Source organism: Stylophora pistillata, chromosome 11 (genome assembly GCF_964205215.1).
Source record: "Stylophora pistillata chromosome 11, jaStyPist1.2, whole genome shotgun sequence".
In the NCBI taxonomy this organism is placed as follows: domain Eukaryota; kingdom Metazoa; phylum Cnidaria; class Anthozoa; order Scleractinia; family Pocilloporidae; genus Stylophora; species Stylophora pistillata.
Genome location: NC_142529.1, coordinates 18,515,952 through 18,541,867, shown reverse-complemented (window position 1 = coordinate 18,541,867; position 25,916 = coordinate 18,515,952). Strand labels below are relative to the sequence as shown.

General features: G+C 37.2%; 1 protein-coding gene and 1 pseudogene across 1 annotated transcript; both read right to left on the bottom strand.

Annotated features, from left to right (window-relative positions):
• Positions 1 to 6,313: 6,313 nt before the first annotated feature.
• LOC148720432 (fibroleukin-like) lies at positions 6,314 to 6,956 on the bottom strand (annotated as a pseudogene).
• An 8,821-nt stretch (positions 6,957 to 15,777) lies between these two features.
• Positions 15,778 to 24,289, bottom strand: LOC111333684 (angiopoietin-related protein 7). Its single transcript, XM_022939316.2, is given in 5 exon segments — positions 15,778 to 16,819; positions 17,233 to 17,616; positions 17,695 to 17,814; positions 18,255 to 18,320; positions 24,160 to 24,289. Coding segments are annotated over 4 exon segments (879 nt in total). The 5' UTR covers positions 18,280 to 18,320; positions 24,160 to 24,289; the 3' UTR covers positions 15,778 to 16,469.
• Between the last annotated feature and the right edge of the window lie 1,627 nt (positions 24,290 to 25,916).

Sequence of the window (25,916 nt, the reverse complement as noted above, 5' to 3'; positions counted from 1 at the left end):
AGAAATAAGAAGAAACTCGTCACAGAAATGTCTTTTGGTAAGGTTTCCAGTTATCGAGAATGACGGAACTCCGTGAAAATTTAATGCTGAGTGCAGTCGCTTCATATTTCCAGTTAACTGGTCAACCGCCTCATGTGCACTCCTCGCAAAAGCTGACCTCTTTTCCTGTCGAAATTTTAATCGTCAGAGAAAGAGCTTATGCCTTGATTCTACTTAGAACATAGAAGAGAGCCGTGACTGATCTAACATGCTGAAAACTATGCAAAATAATAGATTTTTTCCACTCTCAAACTTTAACAGTTTCACAATTTTTGTGCAACTGAAAGATAGTATACTTGATTGAACAACGCAATATCTCGAGGGCTGATCCCTTTTTTGCTTCAAGACTTGCAAGTTTATTAGAACTGCACCAGTTGTTGCGTAGAGTAAGAATTTGGGCTTGGTTATCGATGTCAGCCTTGGAATCCAGGATTAGATGGCGACAGTGTCGGCTAATAAATCTTCATAACTACGAAAAAAAAAAAGAGAAAGAGTTTGTTAAATAGCCTTGTAATTCCATACTACATCATTGGCCCTCCAGGCTCAAATTCGTGAGGACACCCTATAGTGGTGAGTCAGAGTTTGGGATGGGTAATCGATGTCAAGAATGATACCCAAGATTAGGTGGTGAAAGTATCAGTTAATCCCAAGAGTAATGAAGCAAAGAAAAATTATGAATTTTCTAGATCGGTTTAGAACGTTGAGCTTAGTGATAACATAATACATTATTGACCCCCAGGTGAGAGATTTTCCTTCGTCAGATGCACAAATATCGATGAAAATTGTAAATGAAATCAATTTACATCGAAAAATTCCCTCCGATAAACAGGAGCCATAGCGGTGTTTCATTCGTCAGTGTCTGACACTTAAAAATAGCTTTATATCACATTCAACCTATTCCCTTAAGATGGGGTTTTCAACTGCTACCCTCGTCATGTTTTGTTGAAACACTCGGCTCCCCCTTAGGTAAGGTGGAGCTTTTTCCTCCCCTTAGAGTACAGTTGCCCTTTTTTAAAGCAGCCCAATTTTCTCAGTTCCAAATTCGAAAAGGAAGAATGGGAAAATGTTTCGACGATTTTGACGTGGGATTTGGCGATTTTAGACATGGCTCTATAATTTTAATCAGCGATACCACTATACAATCTTCCTCTAAATAATAGAGACGAGGAGAGGCGATTTTGGAATAAATAAAAATCCTCACTGGTTGAGGGCAGAATGAACACACAACGGATCCTGTATCAGCAGTCATCCTGTATTAAGCGGACGAGGTTGCCCTTTATTTTGTTGCCCTTACATCAAACGATCACGTAAAGCGGAACTACTCAATAATTTAATAATTTAATTCTTTCAAGTAAACTTTAATATATTTTTATACTTCGAAACAATTTTGGTTCTATTTCTGAGTTCGTTTTTATACATCAAGTGGTCAATTATGGCAGAATTTGGCAAACGTACATTTTCGCCCGCCCTCTCAATAGTCGTTTGCATCCGACATGGGGATTAAAAAGAACTGACGAGGAAAAAACTCGGTAAGCCTGAGATATAAATAATTCAATAACTATTCATAGACATAAATAGAAGAAAAACGTTTTCTTTTTCGTTAGGTGTTCCAATGTTCTTGTGATAATATTGAGAGGGAGCTAAAGAAAATGCCTTAAGATATTGAAAAAGTTTGAAGGGTTGATTGACGCACGGTAAAGATATGTGCTTGCTGAGATTTCTGAGACTTGAGCATGCTTCATCAAGGATTTCTTGTGTTAATCTCGGTCACTGAGACTAAGCAACTACTTTGGTTGAAGTATCCGCACTTGTGGTCTGTAGTTAAGAGTTCCTAATAACAGAACAGGAGTAGCATGATGGATGTTTTTAAGTGTCAGTTAGCCACGATTAAAAGAGCTATATGGCTCCTCTTCATCAGAGGGAATGTGTCGATGCAATTTGGTTTGATGTGCACTTTTCATCGATATTTTTGCGTCTGACGAAAGAAAATATCTCACTTGGGGGCCAATGATGTATTATGTTCTCACTAAGCTCAATATTCTAAACCGATCAGGAGAATTCATAATTTTACTTTGCTTCATAGCTCTGAGGATTAACTGACACTTTTACCACCTAATCTTGGGTCCAATTCTTGACAGCGATAACCCATCCCAAATTCTGACTCCACTATACGCTGTCCTCACGAATTTGCGCTTGGAGGGCCAATGACGTAGTACGGCACTATTAGGCTATTTAACAATAGGAAAACTCTTAATTTTTCTTTTCGTTTTTCGTAGCTTTGAAGAATTATTCGTCGACGCTGTCACCATTTAATCACGGTTTCCAAGACTGACATTGCAAACCAAGCCCAAATTCATACTCTATGCTACAACTGATGCAGTCCTCATCTGTACTTGCACGTCTTGAAGCAAATCAGAGATCAGCCCTCGAGATATTTCGTTGTTCAATCAAGTGTACTATCTTTCAGTTTCACAAAAATTGGGGTGTCTAAATCAAACATTTTTTAGTTTTCCCTGCTAAAGTTTGAGAATGTAAAATATCTATCATTTTGCATAGTTTTGCTCGCGTTTTGGTTCATTTCGGTAATGATTCATCAACGACTGGTTAAAACATTGAGCATCTTAGATCAGTCATGGCTCTTGCCTGTGTTCTAAATAAAATCAAGGCATAAGCTCTTTCTCTGACGATTAAAATTTCTTACCCTACACGATTTGACAGCAAAAGAGGTCAGCTTTCGTGAGGAGCGCATAGGAGGCGGTTGAATAGGTAACTAGAAATATGAAGCGACTGCACTAAGCATTAAATTTTCACGGAGCTCTATCAGTCTCGAACTGCAAACCTTACCAAAAGACATTTCTGTCAAGAGTTTCTCTCTATTTCGTCTTTCTATTTTTCGGTCCTCAACCTACAAATGATTTTTTGTATAACATTCTCTGCAACACTCGGAAATCAAATAGTTATTGGTGTTTGACACTTGGCTGTTTTGAATACAATAGTGATGATTACTCTTTCATGAAACATTACGTCAATGTGCGGAGTCGCTGAATATTACACTTGATTGGTGGCCCCAATTAACTTTCTAGATTTCCGTTCGTGTTAAAAGATAATGAATACTGTAATGTGATTTTAACTGTGGGACTCCGTCTGATGATGATCCTGAGAGAAGCTACTGAGCTGTTTGGCTGTCTTATTCAGTAATCTTTATCTTCTTATCGATCCATCTTTAACGTAGATTACATCACTACTAAGAATCAGTCTTCTTCTAAAGCTTTCATGTGAAAGATATCTCTGGGTAGGGAAGTAAGCTCATCACAAACTTTTACATTACACAGTTTTTTTTATCGGTACATGGTGTACATGGATCGATCGATTTATGTTTTGATTGCTTGGCCTTCGATTGTGATCCCATTATAATGCCTTTTATACTCGATCTCGCCACAATATGACAATGCCATAACTAATAAAATCACGAGATATGTGCTCTCTCTTTAGCAAAGCTAAGAATCAAATGAAGAGGATTGCGGTTTCTTTTGAAACAACTCATTGGACGATAACACTCTAGAATCAAAATACTAGACCGTCAGATAGGCTACACTATCTACTTATAGTTAGTGGAGGGGTTAGGGTTAGGGTTACTATGATCTGCTCGATGGGAAATAGAAGAAGGCATGGTGTCTAATTAACAATTATTCCACGAGCGCGCGTTGGATATGAGATGATAGATAGCCAACGAGGCGCGTAGCGCCGAGTTGGCTATAATCATCCCATATCCAACAAGCGCGAGTGGAATAATTGTTTTATTAAAAACGTTCAATTAAATTATTAAATTTTATTAAATTTTTAGCTCCCTTTTAATTTTAAGCTGACACGTACGCTTACCATATTTGTAGATTATGGTATATTGGCTGATATACCATAATGGCTAAGCCAATAAAAAGTCTTGAATTGCATTATCCAATGATCTAGTTTTTAATAATTATAAATATACTTCACTTGCTTGCAGCAGTGTCGCAGTAATCATTATATTCACTAGGAAACGCTTGGAAATCCGGCACGTTTACCAACTAAATGTGATATTGAATGTGGATGTAAAACTTAATATTTCCTTGGTCAATAGTAATGTACAAGAACGGTATATCTCAGGCGTTGTAACAACACCGTTAAAGATAGTAAACATCAGTCAGTAATCATTATGATATAATACGCACGGAAATCCATCCCCTTCATAGAGCCGACAAATGAGATATTCAATGGCTCCGCTAGGTTCATCGGTGGAGCAGATTAGCACTATCTTACCTTGTTTAATTAATCTGATTCATCCAAATTATTTATTTTAGTGACTCTCTCCGTGAACTCAAGTTGCCCTTCAGTTGTCAACGTGGAGAGTGAAATAAAGTAAACTCTTCTCTGTACTTTCGCTTACGTTCCGAAATTTAATCTTAATTTTATGAGGAACTCTTTCATTATAAGTGCGCTCAACTATGGAATGACCTTCGAGAAGATGTCAAGCCTGCCGATAATGTTGATATTTTTAAGAATAAGCTAAGATCAATTCAGCTGTAATTTTTGTATTTTAACAATTTTTATATTGATGTGTACATAGATTATAAAATACAGTGCAAATTTTTGACATTCGTAAAACAGTGCTCAATACATAGAAGTGGAGGGACGTATATATTGAGGGAGGAAAAAGACAAATAAACTACAAGTTCATCCCTCTAAGCCTGTTTCGTGGTTGCCCAGTCATCAGGGGATTTAATGAGAAAAATCTTTACCATCGCTTATAAACAATATAATATGATAACAACAAACATATGAAACATATGTGTGAACTGCGGTTATGAGACGTATATGAGAACGATTCTTCGCAGTAAAGCACTATTTGAGCAATAGTGAAAATCAGACCTGAAAAAAAAATTCAGGCCTGTACGGGATTCGAACCACTGACCTCTGCGATACTAGTGCAGCGCTCACTAGTATCGCAGAGGTCAGTGGTTCGAATCCCGTACAGGCCTGAAAATTTTTTTTCAGGTCTGATTTTCACTATTGCTCAAATAGTGTTTTACTGCGAAGAATCGTTCTCATATACGAAATATAATATGATCTAATTCATGCAGCGCTGAATTTAACAGTTACACGGAAAGACAAGAACACGACAGAAAAGTATATGGGACTAACAGAGAACAACTTCAAAACAAGATACAGAAACCAAACCGCATCATTCCACCACGCTAAACACAGAAACTCCACCAAATTCAGCAAGCACATTTTTTAAATCATAGAAAGCAGAGAGTTGTTGTCGATGGTCATAGTACTGAATATGTTTCTATAAATAGGGGTGTTCCTCAATGTACAGTCCTGGGGCCGTTCTTATTTTCTATTTTTATTAACGATATCAAAGCTGTTAATACTAATAAGAATCTTCTAGTTAAATTTGCTGATGATATAACTATTAGTTTACCAATCGAGGCAAATGTAGGCTTACATGAATCCGAAACGGAAATCCTATCCTTTATTGAATCGTCCGAGAAGAACTGCATGAAAGTCAACTTGACGAAAACATGGGAACTTCTTTTACGAGGAAAGACTTCCAAGACGCCTCCTGAACCACTCGAGATCATAGAGAGGAAAGAAAAACTGAAACTATTGGGTGTTACCTTTGAGCAAGTGCCAGTTAATTGGGACACTCATATTGATTACCTACTTAGTAAGGCTCGCAGTAGCTTGTATATTTTGAGAATATGTAAATATTATGGCTACCCTATTGATAATTTGGACTTACTTTTTCAAAGTTTGATTCTTTCAGTTTTTACATATGCTATTGAGGTCTGGGGGTGTGCTTTTTATTGTAAATATTTAAGTAGAATTGATAAGCTCTTTGCCAGGTGTTATAAGCTGGGTTACTGCTTAAAGCAACACAGTATCTTGGATATCCGTTGTAATAGAGATAAGAAATTATGGCAAAGGATCTCTTCCACCAACACTGCGTCGAGCGATCTCTTACCTCCCCAGATAACACGGCAGTTGAGAACTAGGTCGCATAATTATATTTTGCCTAAGGTCCAGACTAGCCGTTTTAAATCAGTTTTTATTAATAGATGTCTTTTCAATAGTAATTAATACCTTTTCTTTTTCCTTATTCATTTTATTCATGTTATTCATGTTAATTGTAGCACGTCTGTTTGCAAATAATTCTTAATAAAGACCTTTATTATTATTATTATTATTATTATTATTATATGTAACTCGCACGATCGATGGTAAAAAAACCGGTTTAATTACCTGTAATATTGCCAATGTACAGCTGGTACTCTGCCATCTCGGTCCCAATCCCGAACCAGTCATACTCAGCGTGAACAGATTTACCAGTAGTTACTCCCAGATCTACTCGAAGGTTGTTATATGTCTTGCTTCGCGTCAGGCGGTTTATCTTGTCCAGGCCAAGCCAAAATTCACCGACCAAGTTACCAAAGCCATGTTTGTAGTCATTCCAAGTGCGGTTAAAATCAACGGAGCCATCTAATCTCTTCTGAGACACTGCCCACCCCCCACCGGCCGTTGTTTGGTCACAATATACATTAAAGGCACCTTAACCATCTAGATCGATTGTGTAAACTCCGCTGACTCTTCGGCTGGATTTGTACAGCTCAGCACAGTTCTTAGCTAATCAAAAAACAATAATAACAATTAAAATGAATAAACGGTAATAAAGGTATCAACCCACATTATCTTAAAGAATCTTACTTACAACTCGCCAGTGTTTTGTTCTCCATGCGAATGTTGACCTCATATCGAACTTGAGTGATTTTATTGATTATTTCTTCCAAGCAGACTGCAGTGATGTTGGTGCAATCTATTGGGGCTGCACGCGTTGATATTTTTATTTGAAAGGTCACAGACAGTGCAAGAAATAGCATAACAGAACCTAAAGGAAAGAAATCCAATATGACGGTGAAAGGTTACTCCCTGGAGTTGATCTAGGGGTAGTAAGAGAGTTCGGATAAATATCCACCGCAGGCATACCTGCAGTCCTGGGAGGAGGATAAAAGAAGATGAAGGTATTTGAAGGTTAATGATGGCAGATGAAGGTGGATGTAGCTAGGTAGAGGATAGCAGAGGAATGAAGATGAAAATGGAGATAACTGAAAGAGGATAAAGGACAATGAACGTAGATAAGGGTGGATGAAGATAGAAGGTAGTGGATGGGAAATGAATTTCAGAAAAATGGCGAATCAAGGTAGATGGCGAAAATTAAAGTAGATGAGGGTAGATGAAAGTAGAAGGGAAGATGAAGGTAGAAGGGAAGATGACTGTCGACAAAGGTAAATGAATTTCATTAACGGTAGCTGAAGGCATATGAGGTCCCATCAAGGTAAGTAAAAGTAGATAAAAGTAGCTGAAGACATATGAGGGAAGATGAGGATAACTGAAGGTTAATGAAGGGAAATTAATTAACGTAAATGAACTTCAAATGAATATAGATGAAGGTAAATGAAGGTAAATGAAGGTAAACGGACGCGAATGAATGTAGATGAAAGTAAATTTATTTAATATAAATGAAGGTGGATGTGAGTAGAGGTATAAGATGATAGAAGGAGGTATGTGAACATAAATAAGCGTAAATGAACAAAGATAAATAAATTTGAGGGTAAATGAATGGAGATGTGGGTATATGAAGGAAATTGAATATATACTTAATATAAATATAACAATTATATACCAGGACTCTTTGTGGGTATGTGCGAGAGATGTTTCTCGCTCCACCTATATGTTTCTGAATCACAGGCTTTTGAGAACTTTGCATGGTTCTAGCATCTGAAATCTTCATAAATGTCTATCGCTCAAATCAAGGTCATATACTCATTTTGCTCGACAGAGAAGGTCACTCCGATTTTTGATTTCTTGGAAACGTAGACGCTTTCTTAGAACTTTATAACAATGCGCCTGAGAAGAGAGAAAGAAGAAGAATGAGTGATGTTAGATTATCAAGCCCAGTTGCAAAGAAGGACCTACTCTTTAGTGCGGATTTTACCGCCCCGTGTACTGCATAGTACTTTGAGCCTCATCAGATAGTGAAGCAGAATGAGTGGAGTTCTCCGTTGGAGAGATGAAAAAGGGGCAGAAAGCGTAATTGAGAGGAAAAAAAGGAAGGAGCTCGAAGCCCTTTTCTTTAGTAAAACTGCAGAAGTAATGCCTTAAATCCAACTGCACCAAAACCTTCCAGGTCGCTTAAAAAAATCCATGAATAATACACTCAAAGATGTTAAGCAAGACCTTTGTCGTCGTGAGAGCAAGGTCACGGATTGCTTAACCAATTCATTACATCCACTCAATTATGATATACCACGTTACTTATAACCAATAACATCTATTTCCCATCGAGCAGATACTGTAAGCTTTCTGAGGATATTGTGTTTCGATTCGAGAGTATTATCGTCCTATAAGTTGTTTCAAAAGGAGCCTTAATTCTCTTAATTTGATTCTTAGCTTTGCTAAACAGAGACCATGTATCTTGTGATTGTATAAGTTATGACATTGTCATATTTTGGCGAAGTGAAGTATAAAACTTTATGGTACTAGGTATTACAAAACTTTATGGTACTAGGTATCATAAAGCGGTCAATTGGAACTAATAGCTAGTGCGTGCTTTCGCAGCTCTAGAAGTCACAGGTCAGGCCCATATTGGAGTATGCGGCTCTTGTTTGGAGTCCGTATTTGATTGAGGATATTACGGCTCTATTATTTTCATTAAAACACTAGAAAAGCGGAGAGAATTTCTATCTCTGGTTCAATGTTATAAGAAAGTTATTGGTATTGATCACCTCTCTTTCCCAGATATCTTTTTGTTTGCCAATAAACGTACAAGAGCTAACCACGAATATTTTGTCGCGTTTGAATGAAATAAGCGGAGGCTGCGAAAACATAATGCTTGTCTCTGGATCGTTTTGGAGTAATTTAAAGTTTTTAAGAATGATGGATTTAACTGAGTGGTTGTGAGGGTGAAACGTGAGAGTGAATGGAATGCGGTCGGAATCTTCCTTATGCGACGTTTGTAGTGCTGAATGTCGATCAGGAAGTTGGGCGCGGTGGTAACCCACTTGAACGACAGAAACAGGGTAACCACGTTTATCGAAAAACTGGCATATTGACTCTGATCTGTGGTGGAAATCAGAGTCATCACTGCATAAACGACGAAGTCTTAGAAACTGAGAAAAAGGAATGGAATTCTTAGCGTGCGATGGATGCGAAGACGAATATAACAAGTAATTATGCGAGTCTGTAGTTTTGTAATTTACGCTAGTGCATAAACCGTTGCCTTCAATTGAAACTTTGATGTCTAAAAGGATAAAGAATTGTCAGAAATTTCCCAGGTATATTTCAGAGCCGGGTGAAAAGAAACGTCTGCGGTTATGAATTGAGTGAGCTCCTCTCAGGTAGAGGAGGTAGCGCCGATACAGTCGTCGATGTAGCGACCGTAGAGTTCAGGTTTGGACCCGTTGTACTGGCTGAAAAATTGATGTTCGACACAACCTACAAAAAGATTGGCATAGCTAGGTCCCATTTTGGTACCCATGGCTACACCATTGTTTCTTTGGAAGAATTTGTTTCCGAATGAAAAACAATTGAGTGTGACCACTAGTTCGGCTAAGCATAGTAGTGTTTCAGATTTAGGTTCCTTATCAGTACGTTGATCAAAAAAATGTTTATGGGCCAGAAGGCCTTCGCCATTAGGAATGACAGTGTAAAGAGACGTAATATCCATGGTGAAAAGAAGTTTGTTTTGGCAAAGGAAATTATAGTCTCGAAAAATTTGAAGAGAGTGTTGGCTGTCTTTAATATACGATGGTAAAGTTTTGAAGATGGGGGCCATAATTTTGTCTAGATAGCTGGAGATAAGTTCGGTAGGGCAACTGCAAGCCGAGACAATGGGCCGATCCGGGTTGTTAGGTTTGTGAATTTTAGGTAAAAAGTATTTACGAGAAGTTCTTGGAGTGGTTATGATGAGATTTTTTGCTGTGGCCGCCAATTCTTGTTTAGTTATGAGTTGGTTGATTGTATTCTTGACGGAGTTTTGATTGCTGGCAGTGAGGCCTTTGTCGACCTTTTGATAAAAAGACGTGGAAAGGAATGACAAGGACACATCGAAACCATTCACTAGACATTTTAATTTACCCAATCATTCTAAGCAACATATGGCAATCTGCGGTCTTTCCTTACACTTAGGTAGCACGGAAAGCCGTAAAAATCTTGAACAAAAGCTCATCTTTCTAACCGGCAGTCTAAATCCCACAGGGATCAACGAACGCTTTTCATTCCACTAATTTATTCTTTTTTTTCTCTTTGCCATGTTCCCACCAATAACGTAGCTTCATTCTCTGTCTTTAAAAGCACACACAACCCACAATTCCTCTATTCGCTCCGACGAAGGGCTAACGCTCGAAACGTCAGCTTTTGAAATCGTTACGGTTGCCAATTTACCACTTCAACTTTGTTAATATATCCAAATTATAATAGTGGAAATACTCTTAAAATGAGAATTCAAAGTCATAATTCTGAAACAAGGAATGTAAATCTTATTTTTAATGGTGGCATTGTTAAACTAAAGAACTTTCATTGGAGAGTATAAAATTATTAAAAGCAGAAATCTTGATCCTTACATTTCAAGGAATTGACTCTCAAAATAAGGAAAAAATCCTTGTTTTGAGTATCCACTGACTAACAATAAGAATTCCGAAAAACATACAATTTAGAGTGGTGTGAACATCCATGTACTTGCTTTTTCATCCTCGTGCTAATGATTATCTCAGAAGTGCGAAACAGGCTTCAAGGGCAGTACTCGGTTGCAACACAAGCATAGGCATGAACATAACAAGCTAATGTGCAGGTGGGCTCAGCTGCAACATAAACATGAGCACAAGCGCTCAGTCGCTGTTATGTTAAATAGGGACATGGCTGGTATAAGCAGTATAGTGCTTGCTGATTGCCTGAAAGTCTTTCGCTTATGTTTATCCTTACGCTTATGCCAATCAAGTCTTAACTAGACAGTATAAGCATAAAAAGAAGGCAACGTTTTGATAATCTTATGCATATATGCTTATCCTCCAATGTCCGTGCGTTCCATCCAGAGCATAAGATTTTACAGGCCTATCCCTATGCTTGCATCGCAAGTAAATACTGAGCTCAATAATGTTTTAAAGGTTTTATGCACTGAAGGGCTATCCTGTATAGATATTCGTTACTAGTAATTTCCGGCCGTTTACCCGCGGGTAATCTGTTGATTTGGCCTTAAACACGCGCCACTGTGGGCAATAGGGAGGTGCGGGTTATGCAACAATTGTAAAATCTACTGGTGGTTGAATTGAAGAAAATTCTCACCTATCTGCGTTTCCACCTCTCAGATGAATTTTATTGTATTAAGAGTGCCATAAAGCGGCACGAAAACATGATGCCGAGTCGAGTTTATTTCACGCACAATTAGTTGCGCAACAAACAAATTACTATCGGCACGCGTGAAAACAAAACTTTGATGGTCACAAAAATAAACCGAGGATAACCGGCGCATCAGTAACAAATTTCCAGTTAACACTAGCCTCAGCTGAAGAGAATTTTCCCGTTTTAAGGGGCTTGTTAGGCCCAGTAGAACCAGAGATATCGATTTTTTTGAGAAATAAACATGACGCTGAACGATCGTTCGCACAAAATGTGGCCACGAATTCGCATTCTGTCAAGTATGCAACGTTGCGAATTGTAGAGCACAGTTGTTCAAATGTCCTTTGCTTTTCAGGTGCGGGTTATCCACCAGTGCGGGTAATCTGTTGACTTTTTCGCTGCATGCAATAATCGGCCGTGCGGGTAAACGGCCGGAAATTACAGTATTACTATTATTATTATTATCATTATTATTATTATTATTATTATTATTAATATTATCATTATTACTATTATAATTATTATTTATTATTATTATTTACTATTATTATTATGATAAACAAAACAGCACCCTTTTGAACTTTCATTCCACAAACCTTTACAGAAAAATCTGGAACAGTGATTGTCTTGCACCAAATCCTAGTAATCAGGCCATATTTTCTGTCTTTGAGGCCTAATTTACTTTCACATCATATTCCTCATAATGCTCATTTACCACTCTAACGATTTATACCTTAGTATTGAAATCAAACACCCATTTCTATTGATGACACAAACTACATTGGCTTATCCAATTCACGAGTTGGCTCACAGAGCCTTCGATTTCGGTTTAGTATTGGTTTCAAAATCGAGGAGCCAAGTCACGAAGAGAAGAGGAAAAGATAGTGTCCACCCTTCAGATAACCTAGTCAAACAAGTTTAAAAAGTCATCGCAGACCCCAACCCAGTCTCCTTTAAATTCCCGGAGACAGGCTGACCGTCTTTCTTACCCAGGGCCAGGTAACTGCGATATAAAACTAAATGTATACAAGCGACCAATCTCAGTTGATTATGGACATTCAGCAATCAGGACAGACCACTTCTGTAAGCGTTCGTCGTTTTTATAGCGTCCATATTCCAACCGGACTAGTTCAGAAGAAGACGAGTTGCAGTTAAAAGATCTTTGGACAGCCATGCTTTCTATAGATACCAGCCGCATAGAGGCCAATTTATTGGTGTAAATATTTCCTTTAAGTTGAAATTAAGAAACATTGAGGTATATGTAAAGATAACCAACAATGTTTTGTACAATGTCATGTAGGATTGTCTTTTTGTAAATAAAGAAATCATTCGAAATTTTACAAGGTTTGTAGGTCGTGGAGTTTCTTTTAATAGTAATTTTAAGTGGAAATATGCCAAGCTCTTTTGCATTGCTAAAGGTAACTACCTTATTAGAACTAAGTTTCAGCTCCTGGCAATTTCCCTCCAGACGTATAGCGGCCTTGTCAGCGGTTCACCCGTGAGACTTACAAAGTCAACTCGATTCCACGTGTCGAATGAAAGCAACTTTGTTACAGAGTATAGTCTGGGACTTGATCCCCATAACAAAGTGCAAACTCTCTACTCTAAGATGGAATAAGTGTTTTACGGGGGGGATTAGTTTATGATACCATGACTTGACAGTACAACTCTGAGTTATTGCACCAGATAAACTGCAGATGAACAGCTCTACATCAATTTTGTTCTGCTATTTCTTAGCAATGAATTGTGGGTCCTGTTTGGGTCTTGAGTTAGTTCAACGACAAAGGCATCGTTTGGAAAGTGACATATTTTTCAGAGCAATTGGAGTTCTGTCCGAAAAAAAAATTAAAAATCAGTTAATTACGCAATAGTTCAATGTAAAGTCGTGATACATAACTGTGTTTGTCTATGGTCATAAATTCAAAATAGAGCAATTATCATGTTTATCGTTTCAGAAAAGCTATCAAGCCTTGCGAGAGGAAAACTGTCACAGAAATCACTTGTTTTTAGTGTTGTTTTATTTTTTTATTTTTTTGTTCTCGCCCACATATTTGGTAGACTCTTTTTTAAAAATATTGTTCTTCTAGTTTGGTACGAAGCTACCGAACTGTTGTATTATTAGTCTACCTCACTGAAGCAATATGTTATTTAGCGCAATAGACAACAAGAGATTCGAACTCGCAGAACAGATGTCACTTTGAGTAGTACTGACTGGGGCCAGCTTTTGAAGATAACATGGAATAGATTTTTTAAAAACAAACATCATTAATTGAAAATTCAGTACCGGGTAAACGAAATTTGTCTTTACGCGCGAAATGATCTCGTGTTAAGATGTGTACTCATGAATTTTATTGAGAGGTAAATTGTAATAAAAGGTTCAGTGAAATTTTTCAAGGGTGCGACTACAATCAGAGAAGGGATATATTAATAGACCCACGAAATATTATTTTTTTCGGGTACAATAAACGCCATTTGAGAACAGTGAAACCTCGACCATCGTTTATAATGGACTTAATCATGGAAAAAAAAAATATGGAATACCAGAATTTTTCCCCCCAAGTGTCAGGAGTTAAAATGATAATGATAAAGACTTTGTTCAAAGAGAGTACACTAATTAAAGGTAAATTGAATAGATAAGTTTTGTTTTCTGTTATCTTAGAAAATTTTCACTCTTAGAAATTTTGAGTGAATGGTGGAAAATTCTCTTACAGATAATGGTGACATTTTCGTTCACGAACATCTATCTTAGTTTGAGAAGTGAGGGGGGGGGGGTACTGTCCAATTGCAGAATGATACGTAGCGTCTATTAGTTACTCATTGGCTCTGCTCTGATCATATGCAATTGTTTCTTATTCCGTAATGTCACTTTAAGTTCGCCATAAATCTGAGAACTCGCCTTTGTCATTTGCCTACCCGCAAGCTGAATGGGCAGGGGGGAGGGGAGGGGGGGCGGCGGCGGCTTCGGTCCTATCACTCACTCCTCTCTCTCCTCTCTGCTTGATATAGATTCACTTTTTCCGGTAGACATTAATGATTATTTTGGTATAGATATGTATGATTGTCTTTTTCTTAGTGCTTAACTTGAAATAGTTTTATTTTTCGGTAGTTGATATCATATGTAGACAAAAAAATCCTTGAAGATTTATAGGATAAAGTCTGCAATCCGTGGTGAGCGCGTACGATTTTTATTCACAATGAGTGAATAAAAATCGTACAAGCGAACTAACAGTGGAATAACGTATTTATTATATACATACCGAGATTCATAAGCGAACAGAACTCAGAGATAAACATATCTTTATTTCCTTTTAAAGGAAAGCAACGCGCGGCCAAGCCGCCGTTCGGGAGTTGCACTGAAACGTCTTCCCTGTAAAATACTTCTTTACAATGATCTAAGTTATCAAGCGAAAATGTCGTTAAAAAACAGAACTAGGTAGAATAAATGAAGAAATCCTGAAAATATGTCGAAATAATTTTTTGTTTTTTTTTTGGGAACCGTTATAAGGAACTTGCTGAGAAACTATTTGTTTGTCAAGAGGAGCGGCGAGCTAGCGACACGGTTGTTCACTAGTGAAAATAATGATGTAGCCAATCAGAGCGTCGATACGTCGTTTTTCACAAGTGAAAAAAAAATTCTTATCACCAATAAGCTGACTCCTCTAGCGCGAAGAGACTATGTTTATCTCGATGCTTTTTGGCGTGTAAATCTCGGTATGTATATAATAAATGAACAATATATAACACTCTTCATTAACCCTTTAGTTACCAGTCGTACAAATTTGTACGATTTTGGCCCTGACAACCATTTTGAATTATTAATATCAGACCTGGTTACTCAGGCAGGAGCTGAGTGTATCATGGGAAAGTTAAATGCTTGGCATTCATTTTGAAATCGTTTTCGAGTAGTTTTAGTGACTTCAACAGCGTCTTTGAAAGGGAAGGAGACATTTGTTGTGTAAGTGGCTTTTAAAAATGGCGTCCGGAAGTATTCCTCTAGCTGAGGTGACAAGAAGATGTGTTAGAGGTGTTTCCGATGATGAAAACTCTGATGAAAGTGAAGATGACATTTCAGAATGGAGCGAGGAAAGTGAAGAAGATTTAAATTATGAAGAACAAGAGGCTTCTGGCAGCAGTGAGCACAATTCAGATGCGAGTGGAGATTAGCATTTCAGTGTTTTTCTTTGAAATTCAAAGAGACTATGTTTATCTCGATGCTTTTTGGCGCGTAAATCTCGGTATGCATATAATAAATGAATAATATATAACACTCTTCATTAAATCATATGATAAACGACACATAACTAGAAGTTTCTTTTGTAATATCATCTTCAATGGATTTATTGACCCTGTTGATAGCGGAAAAACAAATAAAGTTTTAAAAACTATCACAAGGGATAAAACAGCAAAAATTGGAAAAGAAAGATATAAACTTACGCTACAATACGCTAATAAGCTACATCTATGAAAACTTCCTCGCAAGTTATGAGAACATCATTTTGATTTCATTTCAAAGAATGTATAGGATGTAGCTTTCCCCTTGTTATAAAATCCGCTAAGAATCAAATAGTTGTGATACCAATGCAAATTGCCGGGGTGTATTTTCTTAATATCTAAACCAAAAGACTATGGTTGAGTCTATATGTTGTCATTTTTCTTATTAACACGTTGTAAAATATTTATCGTAGAAACTACTCCTTCATGTTTTAAAACAGCATCTATTGGCATGGGTAGATGTAAAATTCCATCAATGTAGAATTTAAATACGCGTATAAATCACTGAGTAAGATACAATAAAACTAGATTAAAGGATATTTTGGTTTAACTCCGACAACAGGCGATCTAATTTCTGACTCGTAGAATTTTTAAATCATGGTTTATAAAAGTACACACTAGGAAACAGTTTACGATTGTGTTTCCCTACAGGAATGTATTTAAATTCAGGCAAGGCAAAGTGAACACTCATCATCAATCGTAATCAACGAGGGATATGACTGGGCCAGTTATAAATTGCCTATCATCTCCAAAAACAAACGATCAGACCAAGTCAAAATCACTATACTCTTATGAAGAAAGTTCTACAAAAAATCCACTGGTCTAATTTTTAGTTCAGTTGATGTGGGTGAGCTGCCCTCAGGACTTTTATCTAAGTTTCCCCAGAAGATACTGGCCCTGATTTCCTTCTTACCACGCGGATAAATTCCATTGAGATTTGACCAAACAGCACAATCACTACTGTTACCATACCACCAGCCACCGCCTCTTCTTTGAGGGCAATCGGCAGGATCCCTATCCCAGGTACCAAAAACGAAATCTCTGTGAGGACCGAGGGAATCAGAGAAAACAGTTTCATCTGTTATAAAATAAACAAAAAGAATTTGCTTATTTCAAAAATCAGCATAACACCTAAGAAGCATTAGAGCTGTTGTTTGCCGCAAAAAGCAACAGCAACAACAACAGCAAAAACTGAACAGAACTAAATTTAAACAGTGGGAAGATGCTGTTTCAATGAATCTATTTCGGTTGGCATACAAGTCACAAATCGTTGTTTTAAGCTCCAATAACGAAGTAGGGTAAAGCATCAAGATTTTGTTCACAGCGTGCAAGTCCGATAAATGATTAAGTTTTTACATTTTGCTCAAGCCGAGTTCATTAACTGTTTTCTTTATATATTTTGGGCTTTGGTGATGAGAGAGAAGTATTATAAAAAAAAACAAAAAAAAACAAAAAAAAAAAAACACAAACGTTAAAAAGCCTCTCACTGACTTGTTGTAACATTGCCAATGTACAGCTTATACATAGCTGTCTCGTTCCCAATCCCGAACCAGCCATACTCAGCGTGAACAGTTTTTCCAGTGGCTTTTTCCAGACCAATTCGCAGTATGTTTTTTGTCTTGTTTGTTGTCAGGCGGTATATCTTGTCCAGTCCGAGCCAAAATTGACCAGTAAAGTTACCGAAGCCATGTTTATAGTCATCCCAGGTACGGTTAAAATCAACAGAGCCATCCACTCTTTTCTGAAACACTATCCACCCCCCACCGGCTGTTGTTTGGTCACAATATACATCAAAGGCACCTGAACCATCTGGATCGATTGCGTAAACACCGTTGATCCTATGGCCGGATTTGTACAGCTCCGCACAATTCTTAGCTGTAAAAAAAAGGAATAAAGATATTTACGAAAATTAATAAGGGGAATCAACAATTATACGAGCGTAGAAAATCTTACCTGGGCATGGCAACCATGTTCTATCACGAGTGTGGTTCTTCTGGCAATCTATTGGGGCTGCACCCATTGATGGTACAATTTGAAAAGTCATGGGAAGTGCCAGAAACAGCGTAGCAAAACCTGAAGTAAAAAATTCATTATACAATAGAACTAATAATAATGATATTAATAATAAGTATAGTAATAACGGTAATAATCATAATAACGGTGATAATAATAATAATGATAATAGATATAGATCCTAGACGACGCTATGGTTAGCCACAGCTTATCGCCCAGCCACGGCTGTAGTTTTGTTTTTATTCTGGGTATCTAGGTCGAGTACAACAACTTAGGATGGGGCGGGAGGATCGTGTTGTTTACATAGAAAATTGAACGCCAATCATCTTCCAACTAGAAACTGACTCACCATTCCTATGGCTGAAGCTAACTTAAAACTGAGTCTGCTCACCACAAGGAAAACTTTAAAATGAAAGGATTGAACAAGCTGATCGAGTTTGGAAATGGAATTGAACAGAACTCAGAAGGAATTTTGCACCAAACATCTAGATTTTACATACCTACTCCTTGTCGTATGCCTCTCATTGTATTTTTGATGGTGCTGTTTGCAATTTTACTCACAAAGGCTGCAAAAAAAAAAAAAAAATACAAAAAAAATACAAAATCATGTTACGACTTAAAAAAATTCAAGTATCGAAACTCCTCAGAAAAAGTGCATTGGCAAGGACTGATAGGACTTTCGGGTAAGTTCACTTACTTCTCTTATCTAGTCACTCTTACCGCCCACTTTCTTCGTTCTTCGTGAAAGGCGATAAAGCACGAGCGAATTTTCTTAATTATAAAGGCAGAAAAAGGAGATAAACCTATGTTGTTTCAATTTTGTAATAGTTTAGAACTTACGCAATTACTTAAAATAGAACTTACGGTAATACGAATTTGATCGCGATTTCCGACACAAGGTTTTAGCAAGTTCTAGTTCGCCTTTTGTCAGTCTCGTGTTGATTTCATGAGAACTTGTACGTTTATCTTTTTTCGGGAAAGTGACCTGGCGTCGTTTCGGCTGGTGTTGAGAAATCAGCTAGTCTTGAAAAATAATCTTAAATTATCTGGTTTCGTCGTCTCCTGTTCAACAGGAAATATCTAGCAACCGTAAATACCGTTATCTGATAAATACGTGGCGTGAGTCTGTACACTGACTTCTTCCGGTTCGACCCTTCAGATTGTCAGATTGTTCCCTATCCGAAAAGGCGCGAATTTTTGTCTTTGAGCGTACTGTTAAACTGCTTATTGTCTTATCTAGTCTTTGGTAAATCATGTTCAGAGAGACCATGCACATGATTAAAATTACGCAAAAAAATATTTTATGATTCAGCTTTATTTTCAAACGTTAGAAGAGAAGCGTGACGGTTTGTAGGACAGACACCGCACTTCCGTGTCGGGGAAAGAAGACATTCTTAACTCGAGCGGGGACAACCTGACAACCCAAGGAGTGCGCAGTCATGAGAACTGCATAGGGTGTAGGGGAACGAGTTGGGATAGGTTTAGATTTTATATAATTATGGGATTTGTGTTAAATCTGTTATGGTAATTGATCGAGGCGTAGTTCCGGCTGTTCTTGAGAGTCACAAAAAAAGGTTAAATGAAGATAATAGCTCTTATTACATATTTTGAAGTAGTCAACGCAAAAGAGATAAGAGGCCTAAAAGCGATAGATTTTCCTTCGTCGGTTCCGTTAATATTTGTGAAAATTGCAATGCAATGTATTTCTTCTAATATAGTACGTTGCTGCAATGGAAAGGAGCGATATCACGGTCCTGTCAATGAAATTTGACCCTGATAAATTTTATTTGGTATTATAAAATTATACCAGGTTAAAATCTCTTAAATGTGGATGACAAGCAATGACGGTGTTTTCGCGATCGAGTTTTAAACCCTTAAACTCCCAGAAGTTACTGACATATAACTTCGCCCTATTATATCCCTACATCATGCTGCAAACAGGTAATGAGAATACTCAAACTTATCAGGTAGAAGTTGTTATCTTGATCAAACATCAAATTCTCGTACCTAATCTACAAGAATATGTGTAGCAGCTAGAGTTGAGAATTAACATTCAGATCCTGGAAGTAATGGGGTTAAGTGGGGTTAATGACTGATATCCGTAATCTCTTCAAAACAGTCGCTTTTCCGACTTGTTTAAAGGCAAGCGAGTTGGTAACCTTCAACGCAAGTTCAGGGAAGCCAACCTCTGGAAGATTTTTTGTTTAACGCCAGCCCTCTAAATCGACGGTACTTGATTTTATGCACTACCCCTTGTAATACCTTTATGGTATCAACCTCCCCCGACAGTGAGATTGAAAAGAAATCGTTTGAATCAAGTGCAATTGTAATTAATTTAAATTGAGGTCGTTCTCTTTTGATCCCTTCCGTGGAGAAAAGTAATGACATATCTACGTTCCACGACCTCAGAAGCTTTCTTTCTTTAAATCATTCAACGGCGTCGCACTTAAGTATAATTCCTCTCTTTCGACCTTGCAAATGCAACATGCTAAATGCCAACACCATTTGCATCTGTCGCCATAAGTCCGACAAATTGATTTAATTGAGTGCGTGCTCCTCTAAAGAGCTATGATTTCATCTGACGACTTGAAAATACCGCCGCAGATTATTTTACCGATTAATTCAATTAGCTCATACAATTACAATAAACAGCAAAATATTTACAACTAATTTACATTCTTGACCTCGGCGCCATGAAGCGGATGTCATAAATAAGCTCTCTGATGATCCTAAGTGTCATTCTAGAGAGATGTCGTCTTTTTTAATTTGTTGTAAAGTTAAGCATAGCGTGATAAAGCGTGACAAACAATTCTAAAGTAATCTTTGATTATATAATTACAACCGGAAATATAATTCATGTGTAACCCTTTGTTAGAGTATTCGTCAAAATATTCCTACTACGTGTCGCATAGAATATGGAAACTTGTACGTGTTTTCCGTCTAAAAACACGTAGGAACACTAGTTCCTCAGGATCCACGAAAGTGTCCTCCCAAATCTGTGAAATTGCGGATACGTGGTAATTAAGTAGTTTATTCCAAGGGAAACTCGTTTTATCTTCTGCAGTTTTTTATCACGTATGGTTTAGCTACCACTATTTATATAAGAACGTTGATTCAAGCAATAAAGTAGATTCAGTTGATTGTAAAGCAGTTGAGTGTCCTGCACCCCGTGTGCGAGTTCGCGTTAAACCCAACGTTTGCCTAAGCATCGAAACAGCTCGACGCTAACCGACCCTCGGCCGAAATTATACTACAAATTGTTTCAAAGGAAACCTTACTCCCAACCATTATATTTCATATTCCGTGTTATCTGATTGTATATTTCGTGACATGGCATACTCCTTCATGTATTAGAGTGGAGTAGAGTATAAGAGTCCATAACATGCCATGGACTGTAATTCTATGTAATACATATTGTAATTCTATTGGACCATAATTCTATTGTAATACATATCAAGGCTGCGGTAAAAAAAAATAATAATAACAACAACAAACAAGCTGTCAAATCGTGGGGGTACGAAATTCTTATTGCACGAGACAGAGCTCAACGCTTTGATTTTATCGAGAATGTCCTAGATTGCGGCCAAAAACAGTCGTGCAAACATTTACATTTCCACTATCAAACTTGCACGGAAAGCTAACGATTTTGGTTAGACCAGACAATCCACCTTTTGAGGAAGTGGAAATGGACAATCTAAACTAGAAAACAACAAATTTTAAGAACCCACATTCAATTTGTTTGAAGATGTGCAATTTCGTGAGAACTACGTAAGTGCACTGCAAGAATTTGGGATAGGTTATCAACCTCAGTCTCATGATCCATGATTAAATGGTGAAAGTATCAGCTAATTAATCTTCAGAGCTACGAATCAAAATAAATTTATCACTTTTTCCTGGTGTTTCACACGTAAGGCTAGTAATTGCATTAAGTGTAGTACATCATTGGCCTCCAAGTGATAGATTTCCCTCCGTTAGATGTGTGAATGGCAATGAATGTTACAAAGCAATTGGAATGACGTTGACAAATTCACTCTGAAGTGCTAAAAAGTAATGGATAAAACAGCTGCATGGCTACTGCTTATGAATAAGTGATTGGGGCACGCCTACTTACAGACGACACAAACACATTCTTTCAACCAAAATCGTTGCTCTTTCCTAGTCACTAATATTCACGCAAGGAACCTTTGGTGCAATACGCTCAGAAATCTCAAAAAGTTATACCTCGGTACATATATATTTTCGCTGCCTCGTGAGCAAACGGTTTGGAAGCATTTCGCACCATTAATATTAATGAAAGAAATGAAATCAGGAAAGTCTAAAATCGACTTTACTGCTTAAATATAAAAGAAATCAAAGACAGATATTCCAAACACTCCAAAAGAAACTATTTGTTTTCGATATAACTCGAGAAAAAGATGAAAAATAAAAATATTGGCAATTTTCCGGAGACTCTAACCTTAAGCTTCTCCAAGCAGTTTTTATCAATCCATCCATCAAATCCGCATTATCTTGCTCAAACAGATATGATGCCTACAACTGTTAAAATCATTAGAATGAAATCATTCTCGTGAAAAGTATTTCTTGACCTTTCCTCCCCCATTCATTAAGCAGATCCTATCAAGTCTTTGTCGATCTCGTATTTTACATACGTCATCGTTGAGTTGCTCGACAGGAAGTTCATTTACTTGTTTGCTTTGATAGAGGAGACGAATTACCTCGCTGCTGTTTCGTGGCATACTTACATTTTGGCGGTGCAGACGACTGACTCGTTAACTAATAATAATATTTACACTTTTCTTAGCCTAGCAAACGTTCCACAGTCTATATATATTTGCTATATGTTTGCACCAACTTTTTTTTTAATTTACACTGAGCAAATATGGTGAAAATACATTTTTTCGTGCAGTGTTTTGTACTTAAAAAAACAAAAAACAAAAAACAAAAAAAAAACAAAAATGTTTGACATGTCGGCTACGCTTCTATTTGTTTACTGGCAGCGTTTTGCTTTTCAAACTATAAGGAAAATTATTAGAATCCTCTGCCGGGGTTATCTATGTAGGCGAAAGTTCAAAGAAGCGTATCATCGGACCTCATAAGGGCGAGTTAAAGTGAAAGCTGAAAATTCCAGTTACGGTTCAAGTCCTTAATCGCTCGCCTTGGCATTTTACCATAAGGATTCGTTTTCTCGACGAAATTGTATCTCAATCTTATCAGACTGATTGAATTAAATCAAGACAGTAAAGGGAATAACTGTTAAAATGGATTCTTGAGTTTCTGAATGAATCACGAATGGCGAAGATTGGTTCAAGAAATATAAGTTGCATTCCACTGTGACTGTCAATGAACAGGAAGCGAACAAAATGCACAGGATCGGAGTATTGATTGGTTTGGAAAAAAGTTAAGTTTATCTGGAAGAAGCCCAGTTTCACCTTTGCATTGTAAATCTATCTGCATATTGAGAGCTAGGGCTTCAATCCACATAGTTTGAAAGGCCTATTTGACCAGTGCACAATCTTACTGCAAGGACTGAAGTGACAGCTGAAGCATTCGTTCTTAAATTCTGAGACCATTCAAAACTCGAATCAGTACTTAAACGCGTATTTACCATCTGTCACCTCTACTTAAACGCTCTATTCTTTGTTTTGCTACTGCTGTGACTATTACTTATTTTCTGTAACTTTTTTTTCATATTCAATTGTATTTCGAAGTGAACCCTCTCGATGAGTATTTTTACTCTTAGGGTAAACTTTGTCCAATTTATATGTTTAAATTAAAAAAAAAAAAAAAATTCGAATCAGGTAAATATTATCTTGCTAATTTTTAGGGAAGCCATTTTTATTAATTGTCTATAGCTATTGATTTAGCTTTCCATTGACTCGACATTGAGTTGCCATTTCCATCATCCCAAACCAAAACAAAAAGGAATTTAAAAATGAAACGCATTAGCTCACTTTTAGATAATCTTTTCAATTAACCGATTGACCAAGCCGTTCGAGTTTGGAAATCAAATTTCACAAAACACTGGATAGAAGAGAAAGTTATGGGCTACCACGAGCTTGGAATGTGTCAGATAAACTGATCGTTCTTTATACTAAAATACCATTGAAAAACGTTCCGCAACGTTCAGAGTTCGACTTCTGTCCCATCCGAGTAATGATGTATACTAGGGTTTTCGAGCGTTCTTGCTGTTTGCAAAATTACTGATTGTAGCGTGCAAACCCTATGGGGTAAGAGTTAGTACGACTCTAACCCACTCAGAATTGGAGAGCTGTAGCATTAAGTGACAAATGTCTGACAGAAAGTCCTACATTTGAAAAAGTTTATATTATAGTTTATAAGATCTAAGCCCGTAAGTCTCTCGTGATAAACTGCAAATTGTCTATCAAGCAGTCAAATTTTACAGACCTGTTCCTTGCGAGTATTGGATTGTAATTCCTTTGGTGTAATTCTTTGGATGCACGCACCCGGTTGAAAAAAAATAGTTTATTGACGACGACCTCAATGGTAAGTTCTTATATAAGCTGCGAGGACTCTACCTACCGCTGATTGTGTGTGCATAGTTTTATGGAACATGTCATGATAGTCAAGTCCTTCCCTTATCGCCAGAGACAGCACTAATGGTCTTAATTCTATCGACAATGGCCGTCACGGGGTTCCCGTTCAAAACTACTTGTTTTCTTAACTATTCTTCGGTAAGTCATATCCAGCGAGGCCATAAGTACTGTAAAATATGTATGAATTTTCTATTCGACAACATAAGTAAAGTAAAGGAAACTGAATTTCTGTTGTAACAGGCATTCCACCTCCGTGGCAGGAAATGACGAAATTTTTAATTGGATAAAACAATTTCCTAAGAAAATATGAAGTTCCTAATTGGATAACAAGAAATTGTTTGGGCTGACCTTTGTTTGAATACATCAAGCATGAGAACTGCGTATAGCTTTTGCATATAGCGTAGAAACAAAAATTGGGATAAATTTCGTTATCAATCATAGGATATATTAATGTTATATATAATTATCTGAAATGATATAATAAGGCGTACTTTCGTGTTGTCTTAAGAGCCAATATACAAGATTACTTAATAAAGATAATTCCTTCCGTTAAATATTTCCAACTGTTCAATATCTTAGTGTTGCCATTGCAAAATACCTCACTGGCCTACAAAATATTGATTTCCTTTCGCCAGTTGCATGAATAGCTATAATATTGCTATGTAAATATGTTCTTTCTAATGTAGTTCGTTATTGCATGACAAGGGGCGATTAACAGTCTTAAAAATTATTGTTGAATCAAAAAAATTCGACAACATAATTCGACAATTCGACAAAAAAATTCGACAGCATTTGCTATCATTCATCTACAGATTACAAACTCTTTACTATAGACGACAAACATCGGCCTGTTTTCAGGAGCGATTTTCCAGGTAACTGAAACTATGCAAGTTAGGAAAGTTCAATACAAATTAAATTAAGTTCACGCCAACTGAACCAGTCTGGAATTTATATCACGTATTGAGAGAGAGGATCTAGGCATAGGGAAAGTAATCTGATTAGGTTGCCACATCGGAAACAGAACAGGTGGTCCTTTTCATCACTCTTGGAAAAAGAAGACGGACAATTACGCGTTTCACAATCTTGGGAGCTTTTCTTCGTAAAGTTATTCCCCGAGGGGCCATTTCAAGAAATTTTACTTTCTTTCAAGCATGGAAATGCAAAGTATTATGAGGCTATAACAAACACCTTAGGCATATCCTGCCATATAGCTGTAAACTGATTTTGCTCCTCTCAAATTACTCTGATGAACTACTGATTAATCAAATGTAATTTTATGTGGCCAAGTTAAAACACAGCTACGGATTGTTTAGCTCATACAATTAAAACAAATGATGTACAACTAAGCTACTTGAACAGCTTGTCTTCACCCTCCTACCATTAAGCAGATGCCATAAGCTCTTTGAGGATCTCTTTATTGATTCTAGAGAGTTCTCGTCCGTTTAGATGTTTGAAAAGAACCTTTAATACCTGCCAGTTGGTTATTAGCTTTGATAAGGCAAGAGCACTAATCTTGTGAATACACGTAGGTAATGGCATACTCAAATTAAAATGCACTGAACTGCAACAGAGCCATACAATCACGCCATCAATCAATCAGTCAATCAA